The sequence below is a fragment of the Hibiscus syriacus genome, unplaced genomic scaffold (assembly GCF_006381635.1).
Source record: "Hibiscus syriacus cultivar Baekdansim isolate YM2019G1 unplaced genomic scaffold, ASM638163v2 tig00110056_pilon, whole genome shotgun sequence".
Classification (NCBI taxonomy): Eukaryota; Viridiplantae; Streptophyta; class Magnoliopsida; order Malvales; family Malvaceae; genus Hibiscus; species Hibiscus syriacus.
Genome location: NW_024062580.1, coordinates 76,937 through 100,090, shown reverse-complemented (window position 1 = coordinate 100,090; position 23,154 = coordinate 76,937). Strand labels below are relative to the sequence as shown.

Here is a 23,154-nt window from a genome sequence, read left to right as displayed (position 1 = left end):
TCTAGGGTGAAAAAAAAATCAGTTTTTTAATATAGCAATACAGTTTTGGGCCAGCCTTCTAGGCCCAAAAGAAAAGCACTTTTTAGGGTTTTTCTTTTCAAATTCTTAAAATCCCCCTCCATTTTCGTTGACCCTTTTTGGATGCACTTAATAGCTCTAGGAAAGTTAAAAGTATTTCCTTGGGTTTTGTTTCTAGTTGGCTATGCTTTATTTGACGCTGTTTCTTTGTTTCAGCTGAAGTTATTCCTTTTTACAGTTTATTTGAATATAATGGATGATTGATAAGCCTCTAAATCCTGTTCTTCCTCCACAATTTTGATTTTTGTAGAAGTAGAAGCTTAGACCTTGTGTGGGGTTTCTTGGAATTAGCTGCAATTTTTGTTTTATTGTTTCGGAGAAAATATAGAAAAAAAATATAGGTGTGTATAGTTCTTGGGTTCTTTCTTCATAAGTTACAAGTTCTTTTTCCAATTAACAGGATAATGGGATGAAAATGAAGTCTAAAAATTGATGTGAGTTTTTTTTTTTTTTTTTTGAAAATAGTATGGTATTCATTAAATAGCCAAGGCATCAAGAAGTCCAAGGTTTTTGATATGTTCAGATTCGTTGTAATAAATCGAAACGGATTAGGCCTTAATAATGCCCAATACTCAAGTGAATGAACAACCCTATTTGCCGCTAGCTTGGTGTAAGACCTTGAAGTTCGAGTGATGCGAAAGAGACTCATGGACCTCGTTCAATAACAGTCCTATGATAGAGATATCTTCTTGACGATTGTACAGCAATTAATAATGGAAACTGCATCTCCCTCAGAGGTTACATGATTCTATTGGTTTTCAGCGGCCAAACGAAAGCCTTGAATGAAAGCCATGGCTTCCGTTGATTCGGGCGTTTGTGGGGACTAGTTTTCTTACCACACGGCCTACCACCATCCCATGGTGACCGCGAGCTACCACGTCAATTGCCGCTTCCCCCGTACTCTGAATAAATGCACCGTCCACAGTGATTTTGATGTTCCCATATGTAGGTAGCTTCTAATAAGCTTTTGATGGATCATGAGAAGGGAGGGGGTTGCCTTGAATCGCTGTCGCCTCGTTAAACTCCGACACAATGGTCCAAGCTGCGTTAATCACCTCCTGGTCAGATTGCATCTCCTTGTCATGCACCCATTTATTCCTCATGTTCCAAACATTCCAGAGTAAGATCAGCATTAGAGATAAGCCATTAGAATCTAGAATAGTTGACGCCCGTTCCAGCCACAGCTTGCATGATGTGCTCTGTCACAAATGATTCCAGTATTCAGACCGGAGAGGGAGAGGGTGGATGGCTTTCTTTTAGAGCATGGAGCAAGGACTCCTTTTCTTTCAAGCACAGGGGACACCATCCATCACCCATTCCAGCATTCACCATCTTTTCCCCGGTTGGTAGCTTGTTCTGGCATATTTGCCAGCCGAAGATATGGATTTTAGGCAGCGTGAGGAGTTTCACCAAGGTCCTCCAAATCCTCGATGTGTCTTGTTCCATTCCAGCCCGCATAAGAAGCTAGTTATATCCCAATGTGAGGTTTTGAACATGAGCCATGTGGGTGTGAAGGACACAATAGATACTAGAGAGTGTGAAAACCAGCAGCATGTCGTTGGGAAGACTGACAACTGATGGAATTAGCTGGTAGGAAAGAATGCAATCTATTTGACGTAACTCGAGCTTTAGATGAGTTGGGAGCTTCACATGGATTTCCCAGTGCTTCCGAGATTGGGAATTGTCTTGTAGGCTCTGGCACAGTTAGGGAAATAATTCAGTTTGTGGATTCAAAAGAGGAAATCCCATTTGCTCAGCCAGTCCGAAGTTTCCAATTGTTAGAGATAGGAAGTTGATTCGAAGTTTTGAGCATATGAATGAGAACCCACCTAGCAAGCATATCCCAACTTGGTTGCCGGCTTTCCCTGATCCTCACACTTAGGTGGCGTTTGGTTCGCATGAATCTCTTGAAATTAGGAGGAATTAGAATTCCACCATTTTCCCATATTTGGTTCAAATTTTTCAAAGTAATTGGAATCCCTCATGCTTCAACTTTTCATCAAATGAGGGAAAGTGAATTACATCCATTCTATGATGGAATTCAATTCCCTTGTTGGAGGGAATTGAAATTTGACTATACTACCCTCATCAATCTTTTGGTAACTTATTTTATATATTGAATAAAAATATTTTTTTATTGAATAAAAATATTTTTTTATTATTTCGGGTCGGGTCGAGTTTCTAATTCATATATTCGGGTCGGGTCGTGTCGTGTGAAACTTTATTTTGATCGGATCGGGTCGGTTTTTTTAAGTGTGATATTCGGGTCGAGTTCGGGTTTAGGGTGAAAAATACCCAACCCGAAAATATATATAATTTTATCTCATATATTTAGGAATAATTACAGTAATACTCCTCTATATATAATTTTTTTTCAATTAAGTCACTATTTTTATTGAATAAAAATAAATTTTTTTATTATTTCGGGTCGAGTCTGTCGCAACCGTCTTTCGGTTGGGCCCCGGAATTGGGCTTCGACTTGAAAAATGTGGATTGGAGTCGCCACCGATCATTTATTTAAAACAAATGGGTTGATCGGATACCCTATTTCTTACCTGATCTGCGTCTTTCCAAAGATGTGTCGGGTTCGGGAGTCGGTTACGGTCAATGAAGGATTAGTACCCTTGAACCGTCCATTCGGTATTACGTAATTTCCAGTTGTCTTTGATTAAGAAAATTGCAAGTTAAATTAAAAGGTAAAATTTGATCCGAATTACTTACCCTTAATGAGTTTACGAAAATACCTTTAAAAAATAAGATTTTAAAAGAAAATAATAATAATAAAAGAAAGTAACAAAACTAAAGAGTAAACCAAGGAAATAAATAAAACCAATAATAATAAACATAAAATAATTGGATGAAAAAAAATGAAATTGAATAAAATAAAATAAATGAAGATAAAATATATATAAAAAAGAATAAAAAATGTAAAGTGATTTTTTTAAAAAGAAATATAATAATAAGAGCAAAGAAACTAAAAATATAATGAAAATAAATAAATAGTATAAATAAAATAATAAAAAATATATATATATAAAAATATAAAAATGTATGTATAATATAATAAAATACTAAATAGTAATAATAATGAAAAATAAATGAAAAATAAATATACATATAATATTAACTAAAAAAATAGTAATCATAAAAATATAAAATAAAATAAAGTAAGAATATATATATATATATAACATTAGGAAAATATAGTAAAAAACATAGTAAATAAGTAAACATAGATAAAAAATAATAATATATATATATATATAATAATAATAATAGAAAAATAATATAATATAACGCAAAGAAAAATGAAAAAAAATTATAATAAATAAATAAATAAATAAAATATAATTAAATATATACATATATACATATAAATAATAAGGGTTAAATTAAAATAAAAAATGAATTAGGGGTCAAAATTAAAAGCCAATCGAAAAAAAATGACAAAACACGCGGATCCATACGACCCGTTTATAAAAATCCGAATAGTTTTTCAAAAACACAAGCCTCGGGGACTAGATCTACAAAAATAGATCTCGAAAATGCCCCCGTTCATCGGCCAAAAACACTTCTCTCAGTTTTCTTTCGAAATCAAAACACAGCAAGGGTAAAGAAAAATAACATGCGAAGGTATGAACTTTACCTTTCAAAATATAAATGCTTCGAAAAATGGCTACGAGTTGCTTGTAATTTTTTGCTTGGTATTTCATATATCCTCCTCCGAATGTGTTACAATAGTGAGTTACAATGACTATTTATAATGCTTGTAGATCCTATCTTTAGGAGTTTAAATAATAGTAGAACTCTATCCTATTTTTAGGAGTTTGAATCCTAACAGGACGAAAAGGTGTGTTGACAGCTGCCCCTCTTTGCCTATAGTCATGTAACGGGATAGGGAAAAGATTAAAAGACACATTTTTCGTTCAGTGGAGTTGAAAATTGACTCTGATGTTTCAATAACTCCCTGTCGAATTGAGTTACGGATGACTCCTCCATCGTGAAGTCGAGTTCATCTTGAAATGATATGAAATTGAAGCCGTAGCTCGGAATTTGAATCAACACGTGGCTTCCCGCTGCCTTTCGATCTTCTTCTCGGTTTAAAGACCTTGGATCAGAATCGAACTCAAAAAACTTCATTGACAGATAGCTTTTTCTTGACTTAAGCTATGCTGCTTGAAAATGGTTGCTTATCACTCAGGCACGGCTAACCCAGGTCCTCTTCTCGACTTGAAAACCTCGACTGCAACCGGAAAGTAGTGCGATTGATGTGTCATTGAGCTAAATAAAATCGAACTCGACAATTTTGATGGCAGATAACCCTTCTAGCCTTGAGTTATGATGTAAATGATGTGCCTTGGAGCTGAGCGTAGTCGAACTCGAAGGTCTTTGTTGACAGATAATCCTTCTTTGAGTTGGATATCCCTCGTCGTGAAGTTGAAATCCAATCTAAAGATGGATGATGCTTGTGTACACGATTCCCTTCGTCGTGAAGTTGAAACCGCGGGTGGCCCCTTCGTCGTGAAGTTGAGCCTGGAATTGGATATCCTTCGTCGTGAAGTTAAAATCCAAGTAAGTAGCATTGTTCCGAGTCCAATATCCTCCATCGTGAAGTTGAAATTGGCTCTGGAATCGGGAAATTGTTTGTTGACAACCAGTCGTCCCTTCGTTGTGAAGTTGAACTTGTGTTGTCTCGAGTCCAATATCCTTTGTTGTGAAGTTGAAATTGGCTCCAAAGTTGGGAAATTGTTTGTTGACAAACAGCGGTCCCTTCGTCGTGAAGTTGAACTTGTGTTGTCTCGAGTCCAATATCCTTCGCTGTAAAGTTGAAATTGGCTCTGAAATTGGGAAGTTGTTTGTTGACAACCAGCGGTCCCTTCGTCGTGAAGTTGAACTTGCATTGTCTGGAGTCCAATATCCTTCGTTGTGAAGTTGAAATTGGCTCTGAAATTGGGAAGTTGTTTGTTGACAACCAGCGGTCCCTTCGTCGTGAAGTTGAACTTGTGTTGTCTGGAGTCTAATATCCTTCGCTGTGAAGTTGAAATTGGCTCCGAAATTGAGAAACTGTTTGTTGACAACCAGTGGTCCCTTCATCGTGAAGTTGAACTTGCGTTGTCTGAAGTCCAATATCTTTCGCTGCGAAGTTGAAATTGGCTCCGAAATTGGGAAATTGTTTGTTGACAACCAGCGGTCCCTTCGTCGTGAAGTTGAACTTGCGTTGTCTTGAGTCCAATATCCTTCGCTTTGAAGTTGAAATTGGCTCTGAAATTGAGAAGTTGTTTGTTGACAACCAGCGGTCCATTTGTCGTAAAGTTGAACTTGCGTTGTCTGGAGTCTAATATCCTTCGTTGAGAAGTTGAAATTGGCTCTGAAATTGAGAAGTTGTTTGTTGACAACCAGCGGTCCTTGCGTTGTCTGGAGTCCAATATCCTTCGTTGTGAAGTTGAAATTGGCTCTAAAATTGGGAAGTTGTTTATTGACAACCAGCGGTCCCTTCGTCATGAAGTTGAACTTGCATTGTCTTGAGTCCAATATCCTTCGCTGTGAAGTTGAAATTGGCTCTGAAATTGGGAAATTGTTTATTGACAACTAGCGGTCCCTTCGTCGTGAAGATGAACTTGCGTTGTCTGGAGTCCAATATCCTTCGTTGTGAAGTTGAAATTGGCTCTGAAATTGAGATGTTGTTTGTTGACAACCAGCGTTCCCTTTGTCGTGAAGTTGAACTTGTGTTGTCTGGAGTCAATATCCTTCGCTGTGAAGTTCAAATTGGCTCTGAATTTGGGAAGTTGTTTGTTGACAACCAGCCGTCCATTCGTTGTGAAGTTGAACTTGTGTTGTCTCGAGTGGCACGATATCCTCCGTCGTGGAGTTAAAATCGCGGATAGCCACTTCGTTGTGAAGTTGAGCCTTGAATTGAATATCCTTCGTCGTGAAGTTGAAATCCAAGTATTGTATGTTGCGGGTGGACACAATTCCCTTCGCCGTGAAGTTGAAACCGTGGAGACCCCTTTATTATGAAGTTTGGCTTCGAGCTAGATATCCTTTGTCGTGAAGTTGAAATCCACTCTCGAGCAAATTGTGTTGTTTCGAGAGAAACTTTCAATCTGTCGAGTTGGTCGAAGTGTAACTTTCAATCTTTTGCTAATGACCACAAGTTGTTTTGGGCAAAGAATCAAGGTATTTTATTCTGGGGTTTGAGACAAGGTAAGAAAGGTCTAATATTTCCATATGTCAAAAATCTATAATTCTTGAAGAATTAAAAGAATCATTAATTCATTTAATATTTGAAGAACTAAAGATTAAAATTTGTTCAATTGATCCACCTTAGAAAGCAGCATAAATTCAATCATTTAAAAGATTAAGCAAACATGAAAGATCAAAGACGTGTTCAAACAAAACAATCCTCTAAGTGCAAATGATATATGCCATGCCCCCTTCTTCGGCAAACGCCTTACATTTTTCAGAGGAATGTTTGGGGCTTCTTATGTGGTAACAGCTAACATCTTCAACATCGTAGCCCTTAGGATATGAGGATTCTTTTCTTAGATCATCCTGGCAGGCTTTGTCCTACAATCAGCTGATCAAGCTCCCACTATATTGTTTTCAGTTTTTTTCTTTTGATGTTACAATCTTGCTTCCATATGGTGTCACGTGGTTAAAACCACTTCATCGAATCCTCCATGAAGAAATTTCATGTTTATGAAAATGCTTAAAAATGAAATGTAGATGCACAACGCAAAATGAAAAAAATGCATAAAATGTTCGAGGCATTGATCCAGAAAAGTGCCCATTATTATAAATAATCCTTATTTTGACAAAAATGTTTTATTTCGTAAGAGACATAAAAACAATCAAAGGTACATTCAGACTAAATCCTCTAGACCCCGAATAGCTTCCAACAGGTTGACAAGTCTTATGTTTTCATCTGTCACTGGTTGTATGCCTTGTTGGACCACTCCAGCTTCCCTTGCCAGGCCGTGTAGATGGCGAGCTGCCTTCTGTACTTGATCCAGGAAATCTCGGATGACTACGTCTCTGGCCTTCACCCTTTATTGTGCTTGCTCCCAACGGAAACGCCACTGCAAACCCCGTCGAAAGGCACTATCTGAAGCTCACTCGCTTGCTTTTTGAAGCTATTGCTTTACCATCTTTCTCATGTTGTTTCTCCAGATCAACCATTTGGATTCTCAGGAGTTATCCTTGACTTTATCTTGGTACCCCTTTCTCAAGTCTTTAAGCTCAAAATAGACTCTTTTCTGCTCCCTTTCCAGTTTGTCTACTCTATCTTTCTGAGAATCGGCATCTAGTTTCCATTGATAACGTTCAGCTTCAAGTTCCTTAACTCTATGTTTCAGCTCATTATTCACAGCTTAAAACTCTGCCTTGACTATCTCAAGTTCAGAAAGGACGGGCCTGAGATGTTCCTCCATGGTCTGGGTGTCTTCACAGTCTGGCATCGGGATACTATCATTCTTTCTCAATCTTCGCCACTCCATATAATCCAGAGTAAGCATATCTATGGCAGCCACGACATCCATCCGGGATACTTTCTTCCATGACTCGGCTGCCTCTTTGATCCTCTTCTTATAACTGTCACCGTGATACACAAACTCTGATGTAGATAATCCGTATGTTGCTGGGATAAACTGACGTGCCCCATACTGTCTAAGTGCCAACAACGAAGCATACCCAACTGCACCCCAAAGTCCAAGTAAGGTCATAGTGTCAGAATCCCCAAATCGAAAAAAACATCACTGGAGAACAACCAGGGGGCTCTCCAAGTAATATCCCGGTCTTGAAGATGAGTGAAGACCTTCATCCATTCTTCCTTCGAAGCGCCTTCATGCCATTTCATAGTGATAAACTCTCCCAATGGTGAATAGGTAGTGCTGAATCGGTGGTAGGCAACCCCGTTAGTCTTCCAAAAGTGGCTGTGAATCCAAACTTGAAGGGGCTGAACACATCCAATGAACCTTCCTCCACCAGTTCTTCTGCAATGATTAAGAGACTGAAAGGTCTCGGCTAAGATGGTCGGCGCTGGGTTGACTCGCCTTGGAAGTTGTTCAAATAGTTATACTACGGCTGTGTCGATGCACCCCAAGGTCTTCGAAAAGATAATCAAACCGTACAGACCCAGTGCAAAATGATCTATAGTCTTCCATTCATCAGGGTGGTTCTTCATTAGTTGCTTTATATGGATCCACTCAATTCCTTCCCCGCTACCTTTGTGTCGGAGTCGATCAGTCACCCACTTTTCATCAACCCCTACAATCTTGGCCAGTCCGTTCTTTAAAGGATGACCCTTGATATGTTTGATATATGCCTTCTCTAGTCTGATGCTTTCGCAGTGCAGTAGTGTGGTATACTCTTCGATAGTGGGCACCATGTCCTCCCGGTTAAAGGTGAAGCAACTATATCCCGGGTTCCAGAATTGAATCAGTGCTCGAAGCAGGGGCTCATCAGTCTTGACATGAAGTAAGAGGGCAATATCACCATATCGTTGGCTGAACTTCTGCTTTCTGTCATTCTTTCAACTCTCCCAAATGTTTCGCAACTCTTGGACATCATTCTGTTTCAGGCTGACAGAAGCATAGCTAACCAGCTCTGACACGTAGTTCCCCTGAAGACTACCTCCCTTCTCTTTCTGAGTCATCTCGGACCATAGTCGTGCCTCGGTGTTCTTAATCTCTTGTATTACAACACCTTTGTCCATTAATTCAGATTATTTTATGTGTAAAAAATGCTTTTTAAGGATCAATAGCCTCTTGTTATGATGCAAATGCTAAAAAAAACAAACACAAAGGCAGAAATGTTAGTAAAATAAATAAATAAATAAATAAATAAATGACGAAAGGCAAAAAAAGACATGGTTAATGTAAAAATATCCTAGGTTTCAGAAATGTGGTTTTGGGGTAGGCTCTAATTCTCCATGGTCTCCCAGTTTAGGTTCTAAAAACGATACCCGAGTTCTCCTTGCCGGTGCCCCCTTGGGCTTGCCAGACCCTTAGTCATAAACCCATCACAGGCTTGTGTGGACTAAGTTAAACTCGAGGGGACACATTCCCTTATTCCCGCACGGTGAATAAATTCACACGAAGACATAAGGTATATGAATCCCGAAGGCTACTTGCTAGGCTCGCACGGTGAATAAATTCACACGAAGGCGTCGCTTTTACCCCCACTTAAAGCAGGGTTTGGAGCTCGGGTTTAGAGCCTTAGAAGAAAAATCTTTAAGGGCTGAAATCATTAAAAAACGGTCAGTACAACTATTTACTCGAAAATATAATCAAAAGTAAGTAATAAGGATCGAAATGTTGCCTTAAAATTTAAACTTACCCTTTTCATTAAAAAGACAACTGGAAATTACCTTATCCTGACTCACTTACCTGTCTCCCCAGCAGAGTCGCCAATATGTCACAACCGTCTTTCGGTTGGGCCCCGTAATTGGGCTTCGACTTGAAAAAAATGGATTGGAGTCGCCACCGATCATTTATTTAAAATAAATGGGTTGATCGGATACCCTATTTCTTACCTGATCTGCGTCTTTCCAAAGATGTGTCGGGTTCGGGAGTCGGTTACGGTCAAGGAAGAATTAACACCCTTGAACCGTCCTTTCGGTACTACGTAATTTCCAGTTGTCTTTGATTAAGAAAATTGCAAGTTAAATTAAAAGGTAAAATTTGATCCGAATTACTTACCCTTAATGAGTTTACAAAAATACCCTTAAAAATAAGATTTTAAAAGAAAATAATAATAATAATAAAAGAAAGTAACAAAACTAAAGAGTAAACTAAGGAAATAAATGAAACCAATAATAATAAACATAAAATAATTGGATGAAAAAAAAAATGAAATTGAATAAAATAAAATAAATGAAGATAAAATATATATACAAAAAGAATAAAAAAGGTAAAGTGTTTTTTTTAAAAAAGAAAAATAATAATAAGAGCAAAGAAACTAAAAATATAATGAAAATAAATAAATAATATAAATAAAATAATAAAAAATATATATATAAAAATATAAAAATGTATGTATAATATAATAAAATACTAAATAGTTAATAATAACAATAAATAAATGAAAAATAAATATACATATAATATTAACTAAAAAAATAGTAATCATAGAAATATAAAATAAAATAAAGTAAGAATATATATATATATAACTTTAGGAAAATATAGTAAAGAAACATAGTAAATAAGTAAACATAGATAAAAAAAATAATAATATAATATATATAATAATAATAATAGAAAAATAATATAATATAACGCAAAGAAAAATGAAAAAAAAAATTATAATAAATAAATAAATAAAATATAATTAAATATATACATATATACATATAAATAATAAGGGTTAAATTAAAATAAAAAATGAATTAGGGGTCAAAATTAAAAGCCAATCGAAGAAAAAAATGACAAAACACGCGGATCCACACGACCCGTTTATAAAAATCCGAATAGTTTTTCAAAAACACAAGCCTCAGGAACTAGATTTACAAAAATAGATCTCGAAAACGCCCCCGTTCATCGGCCAAAAACACTTCTCTCAGTTTTCTTTCGAAATCAAAACACAGCAAGGGTAAGGAAAAATAACATGCGAAAGTATGAACTTTACCTTTCAAAATATAAATGCTTCGAAAAATGGCTACGAGTTGCTTGTAATTTTTTGCTTGGTATTTCGTATATCCTCCTCCAAATGTGTTACAATAGTGAATTAAAATGACTATTTATAATGTTTGTGGATCCTATCTTTAGGAGTTTAAATAATAGTAGAACTCTATCCTATTTTTAGGAGTTTGAATCCTAGCAAAATTCTATCCTATTTTTAGGAGTTTGAATCCTAGTAGGACGAAAATGTGTGTTGACAAGGTCGAATTTCTAATTCATATATTCGGGTCGGGTAGGGTGAAACTTTATTTTGGTCGGGTCGGGTTTTTTTAAGTGTAATATTCGGGCCGGGTCGGGTTCGAGTTTAGGATAAAAAATACCCGACCCGACCCAAAAAATATATAATTTTACCTTATATATTTAGGAATAATTACAATAATAACCCTCTATATATATATATATATATATATATATATTTTCAATTAAGTCACTGTTTTTATTGAATAAAAATAATTTTTTTATTGTTTCGGGTCGGGTTTCTAATTCATATATTCTGGTCGGGTGAAACTTTATTTTGGTCGGGTCGGGTATCGGATGGAGGTTCCCTTGTTCTCGGGTCGGGTCGGGTGGACCAAAAACCCGACCCATAGTCATCCCTAATTGGGATGATTTTAACTTATAATGTTTATTAGCATGTTTTTTTATAATTTATTGAAATGAATAATCAATTAATATAATTAAAATTTAATTTTTTAAATTTTTTATAATATATTGCTACATGTAATTTATAAAACAAACTAAAATTAAGCAAAAAAAAAAAGAAGGGCAATCCTGTCATTTTACATTACTGAAATCAAATTCATCTGACATGTCTGCAAATCAAACAGAATATGGAATTGAATTCCAATTCCTGACAGATTCTAATTCCTTCATAGATTTTAATTCCCTCACAGATTCTAATTCCCTCAGAAACATTCCAGTGAACCAAACGCCCCCCTTAAATTCATACACCTATGTGGAATGAGAGAGCAGTGGAGCCATGTGCTGATAAGATTGAGCAAGCAAGGCAGTAGAGAAAGGCTGAGATGGCTTTGCTAAGGTTTCAACAGGGGCTGGTGTGTAATTTTTCTTCTGGAACTTCAGCTTCCTTGGACACGAATGCCGAAAAGGAAAGATTACAGGAAGTTGGAAATAACCCCTTTCTTGCTGCCCCACTGCAACCAGCTAAGCCTTCTGATGAAGCAAGCAAGGACAATCATTTGTCCATGCTACGGGCATTTGCTACGATCATTGAAGCAATGAAAGGTGGGCTATCTAATGAATCAGGTGGTGAAAAGATGCTTCTTCCTGAAAAGAGAGCTGATGTCCGTTTCAATTTCAGATTTGGCAAGAAAATTTTGGGTGAGCCACACTAGATTTGTGCTTGCAGAAGAAAGGTAAGAGGAGCACAACAACATTTTTTCCAAACGAGGAGAGGGATGATAAGAAAAGAAGAGCTGAGTTTATTCTCAGACAAACCACGGAATATCATGTGGAACTTAATCACTCTTAAAGTGTGTATTTTAGGTTGTTCTTTATTCGAATCCCATAAATATATTTTTCTAGTAATTAATTATTTTAGTGCCCTGAGGCACTTTGTCATAAGATCATTGCTAACTATTGCACTTGCGTGGATCTTGCTCAAACACGTTGTTCAAAAACATATTTTAGAGGTATGGGAGCAATTATTTTGACATCAATAGCTTTACTCTCTAGTAATTTTTTGTTAATGAGGTTCTTCATTTTCGTCATCATATGTGTTTTACTTCATACCGATTCAACAGTTTTCCTTCAATGTCATGAGAAAATCTGTATCCATTTATCAGATCAGTATTACAAGTTGAAAGTACTTATGCTCTTAATAATTTCTTTTATTTGGGAAAAATTTAATGCACTCAATGTTGAGTAAATGAGGTTTCCATCTGTGCACACCATTTTAGGCTGCTGGAAAGTAATTATTAACAATTTTCTTTATAGAAGGAAAAAAGATTAGGGAGATGGAAGCCAAATTATGTTTGAACATTGACTTGAATGTATCGAAACTTTGAGAGACAGATGAGAATGATTTATGTTGTATTATATACACATGCCTTTTCATCCTCTTTCTCGTCTGCTTTTGTTAAAGTGGAAGTACTGGTTGTTTCTTTGGGTTCATATTTCACAAGAGAATAATGTCAAATCATAACTCTAAAATAGACTTGGAACCTGCAGAATGATGTCTTTACATTAGCTGTTGGAATGCCTTTTCATCCATGCGTACGATAAAAAAATTTCGAGTTCACTTGCTTCACAGGGGATGACTAGAGCACCCTTTTGATTGAAACAATATTCCTTTTCTGCTTCATCTAGTAACTTGATAAATGGCGGATATCTAAGATATCCTAGTGCGACAAAGAATTTATTGAGCTTGCCATTTTCGATCACAATAACTGAAAAGTGTCCCTTCTTTAAAGTTCCCGAATTTTCAGCTCTTCTAGTGCTTCTGTCATTCTTGGTTTGTGACATAAAATTGGACAGGAAACTTCCCTTCAGCTGCTTCATTGCACTAATAGCCAGGAAGTTGAGACTATGCATTATGTGTTGCGGAAGACGGCTATCGGATAGAGCAAAATCGCAACTGATAATTTGAGAAAATAAAAATAAAGATAAAAGAGACACAAAATTTACATGGAAAACCCCTAAAAAATTTAGGGTAAAAACCACAGGCAACGGTAGAAGAATTTTACTATGAGAAAATAGGAATTACAACCTCTCTCGATCTACCAAGGAGAAAACAATGATAATTCTCTCTTGATAAAAAGGAGAAAACAACTCTCAAGAAACTCTCTAAATTCTCTCTAGTATTGGAAGAAAGCTAGAATGCTTTGGGATGGTTTTGAAGCTAAATGAGCTAGGGTATTTATAGTTGAAGCTTTAAGGACTAACTTGTAAATACCCTAAATTACAATGACTAAATTATGCTTATACCATTTAGCAATTTCAACAATTGTGTACTCCTTTTGACCATTGCACCGAATTGTGCATTAATGCACCGTTTTCGGTGCTGACTTTTAACAATCTCCCACTTGAAGATTTGATTGGAGCAATCATATCTTCACACCATTCTATCTACCTTGTACCATCATGTTGCTTACGTTTCTGACAGGCCACATGAGGATCGACACCAAGTATATTTATCGGTATTGATTGCATTTGTCATGAAATTTGCTATGTTGTCTTTGGTATAGATCTTCTGCATATCTACCGTCCCTTCTTCCACCTTTTCACGAATGAAATAGTACTGAACTCGTATGTGCTTTATCCTTGAATGAAATGATGGATTCCTTGCTAGATGCAAGGCGCTTTTACTGTCACAAAATAGAGCGACATACTCTTGATTGTGCCCAAGCTCCTCCAATAGCATCTTCAACCAAATTGCTGCTTTACTGGCTTGTGTAGCTGCTACATATTCTGCCTCTGTTGTGGATGTAGCCACAACTGACTGCAATTTTGAAACCCAGCTTACAGCTCTACTAGCAACTTTGAACACATATCCTGTGGTAGATTTGCTTTTATCCAAATCCCCTGCATAGTCAGAATCTATATACCCATTGATTAGTAAGTTTGATCCTTCGTAACATAATGCAATATTTGAGGTCCCTTTGATGTATCTTAGGATCCTCTTTATAATATTCCAATGCTCTTTGCCTGGATTCGCCATGTACCGACTAACCACTCCTACTGCTTGTGCAATGTCTGGTCTTGTGCATATCATAGCGAACATTAAACTTCCCACTACTGATACATACGGTACTTGAGACATCTCCATCCTTTCTTCTTCACTACTAGGGACTCATACTGGAGGATAATTTGAAGTTAATAGGAAGAGGGGTAGAAATTGGCTTACAATCTTGCATGCTGAATCGTGACAAGATCTTCTTCAAGTAATTCTTTTGTGAAAGCCAAATCTTCTTATTACTTCTGTCTCGGTGAATTTGCATCCCTAGAATCTTGTTTGCTGATCCCAAGTCCTTCATTTCAAATTCCCTAGCCAGTTGTGCCTTCAATTCTTCAATATGATCTTTGTTGGGTCCTGCAACCAACATGTCATCCACATACAACAACAATATAACAAAAATCGTTATCACCAGACCTCTTGAAATCAGCATAAGGGTCTGCATTAAGTCTGTTGTATCCAAGGCACATAATGAAGGAATCAAATCTCTTATACCAACACCTCGGCGCCTGCTTTAGACCATACAGAGATTTGTTCAACCTGCAAACCAAGTTCTTCTTTTCTTCTTCTTCAAAACCTTCAGGCTGGAGCATATAAATCTCTTCTTCAAGATTTCCATGAAGAAAAGCTGTTTTAACATCTAGCTGCTCTAGATGTAAGTTCAATGTAGCACACATTGCCAAAACTACTCGAACTGTTGTTAGTCGAACCACAGGAGAAAATATTTCATTGAAATCAATACCTTCTTTTTGAGCATATCCTTTGACCACCAGTCTTGCACGATACCTCTCAACTTGATCGTCACCATTTCGCTTGATTTTGAAGACCCATTTGTTACCAATTGGCTTCCTTCCTTGTGGTAGTGGCACAAGGTCCCATGTATTATTTTTATGAAGGGCTTCGATTTCTTCTTGCTTCGCCATCATCCACAGTGAAGCATCTGAGCTGTTTATTGCCTCCTGGTATATTGATGGCTCACCGTCCTCTGTTAAAAGGCAGTATGCAATATTACCTTCTATAACATAATCTGAGTGCCAATTGGGACATCTTCTCACACGATCTAATTGACGAGTTATTGGAGCTTCAGAACTCTCTGGTTCTTGTTCATCATGTGCTGGTTCTGCTTCAGAAGAATCTCCTTCTTCAAACTCTTTTTCCACATGTATCTGAGTAGTCTCTGACTTTTCAGCGCTATCATCGTCTTCTTTTCTTTGTAGTTTATCTTCTACAAAGATAACATCCCTGCTAATGATCACTTTGCGGGCAGTGGGATCCCATAAGCGATACCCCTTTACTCCATCAGCATACCCCAAGAATTTGCATTTCCTGGATTTTGGATCCAGCTTTGAAATTTCTTGGGCGTTGTACATCACGTACACAATACTTCCAAATACATGGAGGCTTGAATAATCAACTGGTTTACCAGTCCACATCTCCATTGGTGTCTTCATCTCTATTGCAGTTGACGGAGCTCGATTTACCAAATAACAGGCGGTATTGACTGCTTCTGCCCAGAATGATTTTTCTAGGCCTGCGTCCCTCAACATTGCTCTTGTTCTTTCTAACAATGTTCTGTTCATCCGCTCTGCCACTCCATTTTATTGAGGAGTGTTCGCCACTGTGAACTGTCTTTTGATGCCTTCTTTCTTGCAAAAGTCATCAAATTCTTCGCTTGTGTATTCTCCTCCATTATCTGTTCTGAAACACTTGATCTTATTTCCAGAATCAAGTTCCACCCACGCTTTGAAGTTTTTGAAAGTTGAAAACACGTCTGACTTCTTCTTAATAGGGTGCATCCAACATCTCCTAGAGTAGTCATCAATAAATGAGATAAAGTATTTTGCTCCACCTAGGGATGTTACTGGTGCTTGCCATACGTCAGAGTGAACCAATTCTAGAACACTTTTGCCTCTAGAATTTGATGTGTTGAATTTCAACCGGTGCTGCTTACTTGTTATGCAATGCTCACACAAAGTAAGTGATACCTTTGTTAAGCATGGAAGTAGCTTTTGCTCCACAAGGACTTTCATTCCTTGTTCTGACATGTGTCCAAGTTTCTTATGCCATAACATTGCAGAATCTGAACTACATGAGGCAACAGAGGCTTCTGCTTCTAACAATGTCTTTCCCTTCAGCATGTACAATTTTGTAGCTATCTTTTCACCTTTCAGCACCACAAGCGCTCCACGGAACACCTTCATGATTCCTTTCCGTGTTTCAATCTTGCTAGCATTATTATCTAACAATCCGTAGGATAATAAATTTTTCTTCAGACCTTTCACATGCCGCACATCTCGAACAACTTTAATTGTTCCATCATACATCTTCAATTTGATGGTTCCCACACCAACAATCTCTAAGGCATGATCATTGCAACTATACACAGATCCTCCTGAGACAGGTTCATAATGATGAAACCATTCTCTTCTTGAAGTCATGTGATATGTCGCTCCCGAATCAATGAGCCATATATCTGCAAATCTTTTTCTGCCTTCCACGGTGGTTGACGCTTCACAACATAGAGCATCTCCATCATCTGAAGTATTTGCGGTATTGCCTTGTGGATTGGAGTTTTTATTTAGACTCCAACAATCCTTCTTCAAGTGACCATTCTTTCCACAGTGGTAGCACTTTAAATTCTTCTTGCTCCTCGACTTCGATCTACCATGTTTATGACTGCTACTTTGGCCACGTTCTGTTGATCTCCCTCTCATCGTTGTCAACGCTTCTGCTTGTTGCAGATTTACTTGTCTGTCTTCCTTGTTCTTGCGCCGATTTTCTTCTTGTAGAACAGCAGTTGCAACGTCATCGAAGACTAGACTGGTGACATTACTGTTTGTCAAGTTGATGATGAGTTGATCGTACGAATCCGGTAGACTTTGAAGTAGAAGTTTAGCACGTTCTTGTTCTCCTATTTTACAGCTTAAGGATGTAAGCTGAGAAAATAAGGTGTTCAGTGTATTTAAGTGTTCCGTCACTGAAGTAGATTCTGGCATACGGAGAGTGTACAATTTCCTCTTAAGGAAATTTTTATTGTGCATCGATGTGGCCTCGTACAATTTGATGAGATGATCCCATATCTCCTTAGTTGTCTTCTTCTCCTCGATGCTTGACAATACTTCATCTGCTAATGCTAGATGAAAGTTTGCCATAGCATTCCCGTCCATCTCGTTCCATTTGATGTCATCTGCGAAATCCACCGGCCTTTCATTGATAGCCGCTAGACACCCGTCTTTCCTTAGGATGTCCTTCATCTTTAATTTACACAATTAGAAATTTCTCTCATTGAATTTTTCAATATCAAATTTCGTTGCCATAGCTTCTTCTACAGATAGCTCCCACTACTTCACTATCGTGAATAGTTCTCTGGAACCTTCAAAGAATGGGTAATAACTTCTTATTTTCTTATGTTGGAGGATCTACCTTTTGGTGGCAACCACAAAGACAATAAGCAGATATTACACACTCTAATCTAGCTATGATACCAATTGTTGCGGAAGACGGCTATCGGATAGAGCAAAATCGCAACTGATAATTTCAGAAAATAAAAATGAAGATAAAAGAGACACAAAATTTACGTGGAAAACCCCTAAAAAATTTAGGGTAAAAATCACGGGCAACGGTAGAAGAATTTCACTATAAGAAAATAGGAATTACAACCTCTCTCGATCTACCAAGGAGAAAACAATGATAATTTCTCTCTTGATAAAAAGGAGAAAACAACTCTCAAGAAACTCTCTAAATTCTCTCTAGTATTGGAAGAAAGCTAGAATGCTTTGGGATGGTTTTGAAGCTGGTTTTGAAACTAAATGAGCTAGGGTATTTATAGTTGAAGCTTTAAGGACTAACTTGTAAATACCCTAAATTACAATGACTAAATTATACTTATACCATTTAGCAATTTCAACAATTGTGTGCTCCTTTTGACCATTGCACCGAATTGTGCATTAATGCACCGTTTTCGATGCTGACTTTTAACATTATGCTATTCTTTTTTATCTTATCCATGTGAATTGAACTTGTCTCCCCTTAAAGATGTCTCTTATTTGGAATTTTATAGTCTGTAATGTTAACTTATGTTGGATATAAATAGGGGAAGAATCTGTCCCGGTAATTATTACTTATTTTGATCCATGTGGTCTTCCTCTCACCTCTATATTAGATAAATATAAGACTAAGAAACTTCAGGAATGAAGCTGTGAGAAAGAATTTGTTGGCACATTTTCTTTGATGATTGCATTGATTTGCTTCTATTATTTGTATGATATCATTTTTTCATGGAAATGCCTGCGCCCCCATGGGACGGGAAGTAAAGTAAACCACATCATTTTAGTTATGGTAGCGCGTAAAACTTGTAGATTTTCAGTTTTTAGCACCATAGCATTGTCATGTGACAATATTTTCGAGTTCGGAATGTGCCAAAGCAATTTTTGCATGGAATAGGCAGTCAACTTGACCCCTCCTTGGAGCCACAGGTTAATCCAAAACTTCATTGTTGCATCAGATGATTGTTTTGCAGTTTTGTGTTGATAAGGTCCACCAATTTGTGTTGCAGATTATGCCACCTCTGCTTGTTTAGTTTTCTTATTGCATACAGGCAACAGGAAGTGTTACGGTAAAGGGGAAAAGGGCTAGAGATTGGGGCTGTCTGATTGTGGATTGTTGAGACTTTTGTATTGAACCATAATATTGGATCATTAGAAGCCTGAACTAAATGTTGTACCTCAAATGTGCATGCATGTTTAATTTGTTCACCACAGGCATGCATCTGGCTTAGAGATGACAATGGCAAGGGGTGCAATAACACCCGATCAGATTGGACTAGGTTGATGTCAGAATCCATCGATTTTGAGGTGTATTCCTAACTCAAGTTCTAGGGTAAATCTCAAACCTAATATGCATCCCTTATATTGTTCTCTTTGACTTCGAGTAGTGGTATTTGGTCTGGAAATCAATTGTCAGGAATGTATCCATATTATGTTATTTGTTAATGGTACATTTTATATATCGTGCACCATGCTGGTATATAGCAAAGCAAATAGTATAACGTAGCAGGAGGACAACAAACAAGATGGGTAGGAGTTGTCATGCTGGGCTCAATTCATGATTCAAAACCATGCGATAATAGGATACAAAATAATACACCAACCATCAACCCCAAGAATCCATTAATTATGGATCTAGGACCAAAGATAACTAAAAGCACTAAGCTGAATTCAACACCAAACAAACAATAAGTACCCAAAGATGAAATTAGATTCTACCCACTTGGATTGGATATAATTGGGAATTCCATGAATTTGCTCCATGCCAAACCCTAAACAGATCAGAACTGAAATTTAAATAATAATATATTGAATTGCTGGCCTGTTACAAGCCCTGATAATTATTCGAACTGAAATCTAGGTTTAATGACATGTCAGGCAAAACAAAATGGGAAAAAAAGATAGCCAGCATCCAAAGTTTAGCTAGAGGTGAATGGTTAAAAGCACTACCATATCAGAAAACAACCAACAATAGGTTCAGACTCTAAAGTACAACAGACTTGTAGTCTCCTTAATAGAAGCACCAGGAAGCTTCTTCAATCTTAATGCTTCAGCTTCATGTCAACTTCAAAAGGAAGTGCTTTGGCTCTGTGGTTGAAGATCGTGAAGTCCAAGCTTGACGGTAAAGAAACAATCCTGCATCCCAGATTATACTTCTTGATTTCGAAAAGCAATATAATAATTGTACAACAATAAAACAATAGCTTCAAAAATTTTAACTTCCCCACAAACTGAATTTGAGTTACATATGAAAGACATGAAGTTTCAAGTACTACGTTTCGAGAAAGCAAAATACAGGAGCCACCAAAATTGAAAACAATAATCAGTCAGTACGCATGATGGCATATAGCTGAGAGATTCTTAAGAGCAAGTATACTATCTAGTTAATAAAATGCAAATACGCATGTAGTGTTTCATTACCATAAAAGTTTGCAGTATTGAAATAGAATGAATAGTCAACAAATATCGTCAGATTCTCATTGAGCTACTTGTTCAAAAGTTATAGCTGATATGCATATTTCATAGGAAGGAGTGTTGAGTGAAATCCTCAAGAGAGAGCACTCAAAGATTAAACACACTAAGGCCTTCAATGGCATATCAGTCCATGTGAAATTGGTGAAGATTCACACTGGGACTGCTGAGCGAAATCCTCAAGAGAGAATACTCAAAAGATTAAAATACACTAAGACCTTCAATGGTCGGTGAAGATTCAACCCTGTGATCACTGACCGACATTCAATCAGAATCATAACATACAATCGTTAGATTACATGCTGAAAACTGATAAAGGTAGTTTATGAAATACTATTACACCCATCACACAGGGAGGCACCACGCTTGTTTCAATTAAACAAGATGGCAATGACAGTCAGAACATGATCATGGACATCAATTTCAGTTTAATTTGCCTCTTCCTCTCCTAAAATAGGTGATTAGCACTGAACTACTAAGAAATTTTCCTTTCTTTTTAGTCAATAACAGCTTTATTTGCATACAACCCGGACTAAAAGGTGACTATTAGATAAAGGTATACGCTCAACACATGTATACTCGATATTCTAAGTTTATTCACATATTTAGAGGATTGCACCCCAACACCCAAGCATGAAGAAATATGTGTGGAACACAAATGTCAGTCAGATACTTTAGGGGGGAAATGAAACCTAAAAAATATTAATATAAATAACATTTATCAGCACCCAAACTTTTATTCTCCCTAGACCTTAGGTATACATCCTTTTCCCCAATGTTATATGAATGAAAACAAGAACTTCCGGTAGCCTAATTTTACTCCCAATACAATATTAACCCTTCAGATTCTACATTACCCAAAATTTTATGTTTATACACAATGAGAACCGAAACAAACATATAGTTTCCACATACCTATTCTCCTCAGAATCAGGATGTATGGAGATAAAATTCCCGGGCACAGTTAGGGAAGCTGAAACACAGAAAACAAACCCTAGAAGCAACTCTAAAACCACCTGCACTTTTCAGATCAATATATTATTTTAGATTTTGATAACAAATTATTAACAAAATCAAATCCAATCACTTACGTTCATCGGTGGATCAGAAAACTCCTCCTCCATAATCTTCAACAGCCCCCTATCTGGAAAAATCCAAACAAAAAAGGAAATTTAAAAACTTTATCGATCAAATCAAATCAGAGACGAATACAAACTAAATGGAATTTTACACTGAATCGTGGAATAAGCCGCGTGGAAGAGGAACAGGACTCCAAAGATCCCGACTACGAAACCTAATCCCATCGTTGATGCTGTCGATTCACAACCAAAAAGCCAACAGAAAGCTCAACTTTTTGGTACTTTTTTTTATTATCAGTACTCAGTACCACAGTCTACACGGCGAAAATGGAATCGCCCCGCAAAAATAGATCTTGATTCTCAAAGAAACGGCGTCGTAGGAACCCGGAAAATTATTTAATTTACTGTAGGGCAAACTACAAAAATTGTCAATTTTGTTTAGCTTTGTTCCCTTTTGGTCATCAAAGTTTTAAAACAATACATTCTGGTCACTTTCGTTATTAATTGTTTATAAATAAACAAATTGATCAACTCCATTAAAATTGAAAGTAAGGAAACTAACCATCTATATGTAGAAAAAATGTGTTTGCATTGCCTATTTTCAAAAGCAAACATAAATACTAACCTTCTATGTATGAGAAATAACAATGATACTTGATGAGCTTACTAGTAACAAGCCTATAGAAAATCCTATATGGTGTTATTATGTTTAGTACGAGCATTCAATCGAGTTAAGTTGAATGAAATTTGAGTTAGTCAATTTATAAGGTATTATTTTATTATTCAAATTTTATTTGGATTTTTTAGTTTGATCAAGTATATAAAATTTGACTTCAGTTTAATCAGATATATTTGTTTGAATTTCTATTCAAATTCAAATATAATTATTTTATAATGTAATGGTGTCAATTGATTCTAATTTAAACAACTCTCTAACCATATACAATATATGTATATTCATGTATGTGAGATTTGTTATGTTATTTAATAAACACTTAATACAAAAATAAGTTCTTAAACTATAATTCAAAATACGATTTGATACCTAAAGAATTTTTCAATAAAAATATGTGTCTAACGTTTTCTTTGTTACACTTTTAGATGTTTCTTATTATATTTTTAAATTTTTTAATAATAAATATATTATTTTTTCAAAAAGAAAAAAAAATCAAACTCCCCTTCCCCTTGTTGTCCCTATCCTCCTGTCGTGCAGTCACCATCGGTCGAGCTTCTTTTGGAGCACGATGAGGAACATAAGAACGGTGCTTGTGTAACGTATGAACGACTGTAGTTTTCAAAATCAGTATAAAACATAAACAAAAAACCTAAAAAATTAGTGACCATTCGCGACGTTGTTCATGAAGATTGAAGCAGTTTCACGATGAATAAAGAGACCAAGTTTTGGTTACGGTGGCGAGACCGTTCTAATAGTGTCAACAATGACAGTCATGGATCGACGGTGACCGATTGATGATAGAAAATGTAAATTTTGGGGTTTTATTTATTTATTTGTTATAATATTATTTTATAAAAATAAAATAACTTTTTAAATTTTATATGTGTGATACGTGTCAGATACAACCAAATTTAACAGTCGTTACGGTCCA

At 36.5% G+C, this 23,154-nt stretch overlaps 1 protein-coding gene across 1 annotated transcript; it reads right to left on the bottom strand.

Annotated features, from left to right (window-relative positions):
- Positions 1-19,784: 19,784 nt before the first annotated feature.
- Positions 19,785-21,874, bottom strand: LOC120214216 (membrane magnesium transporter-like). The gene is made up of 4 exons (XM_039212164.1): positions 21,700-21,874; positions 21,560-21,612; positions 21,384-21,484; positions 19,785-20,132 (listed from the first exon to the last, which is right to left on the bottom strand). Exons 1-4 carry the CDS (start codon positions 21,770-21,772, stop codon positions 20,039-20,041), a joined length of 321 nt encoding a protein of 106 aa, XP_039068095.1. The 5' UTR covers positions 21,773-21,874; the 3' UTR covers positions 19,785-20,038.
- Positions 21,875-23,154: the final 1,280 nt, after the last annotated feature.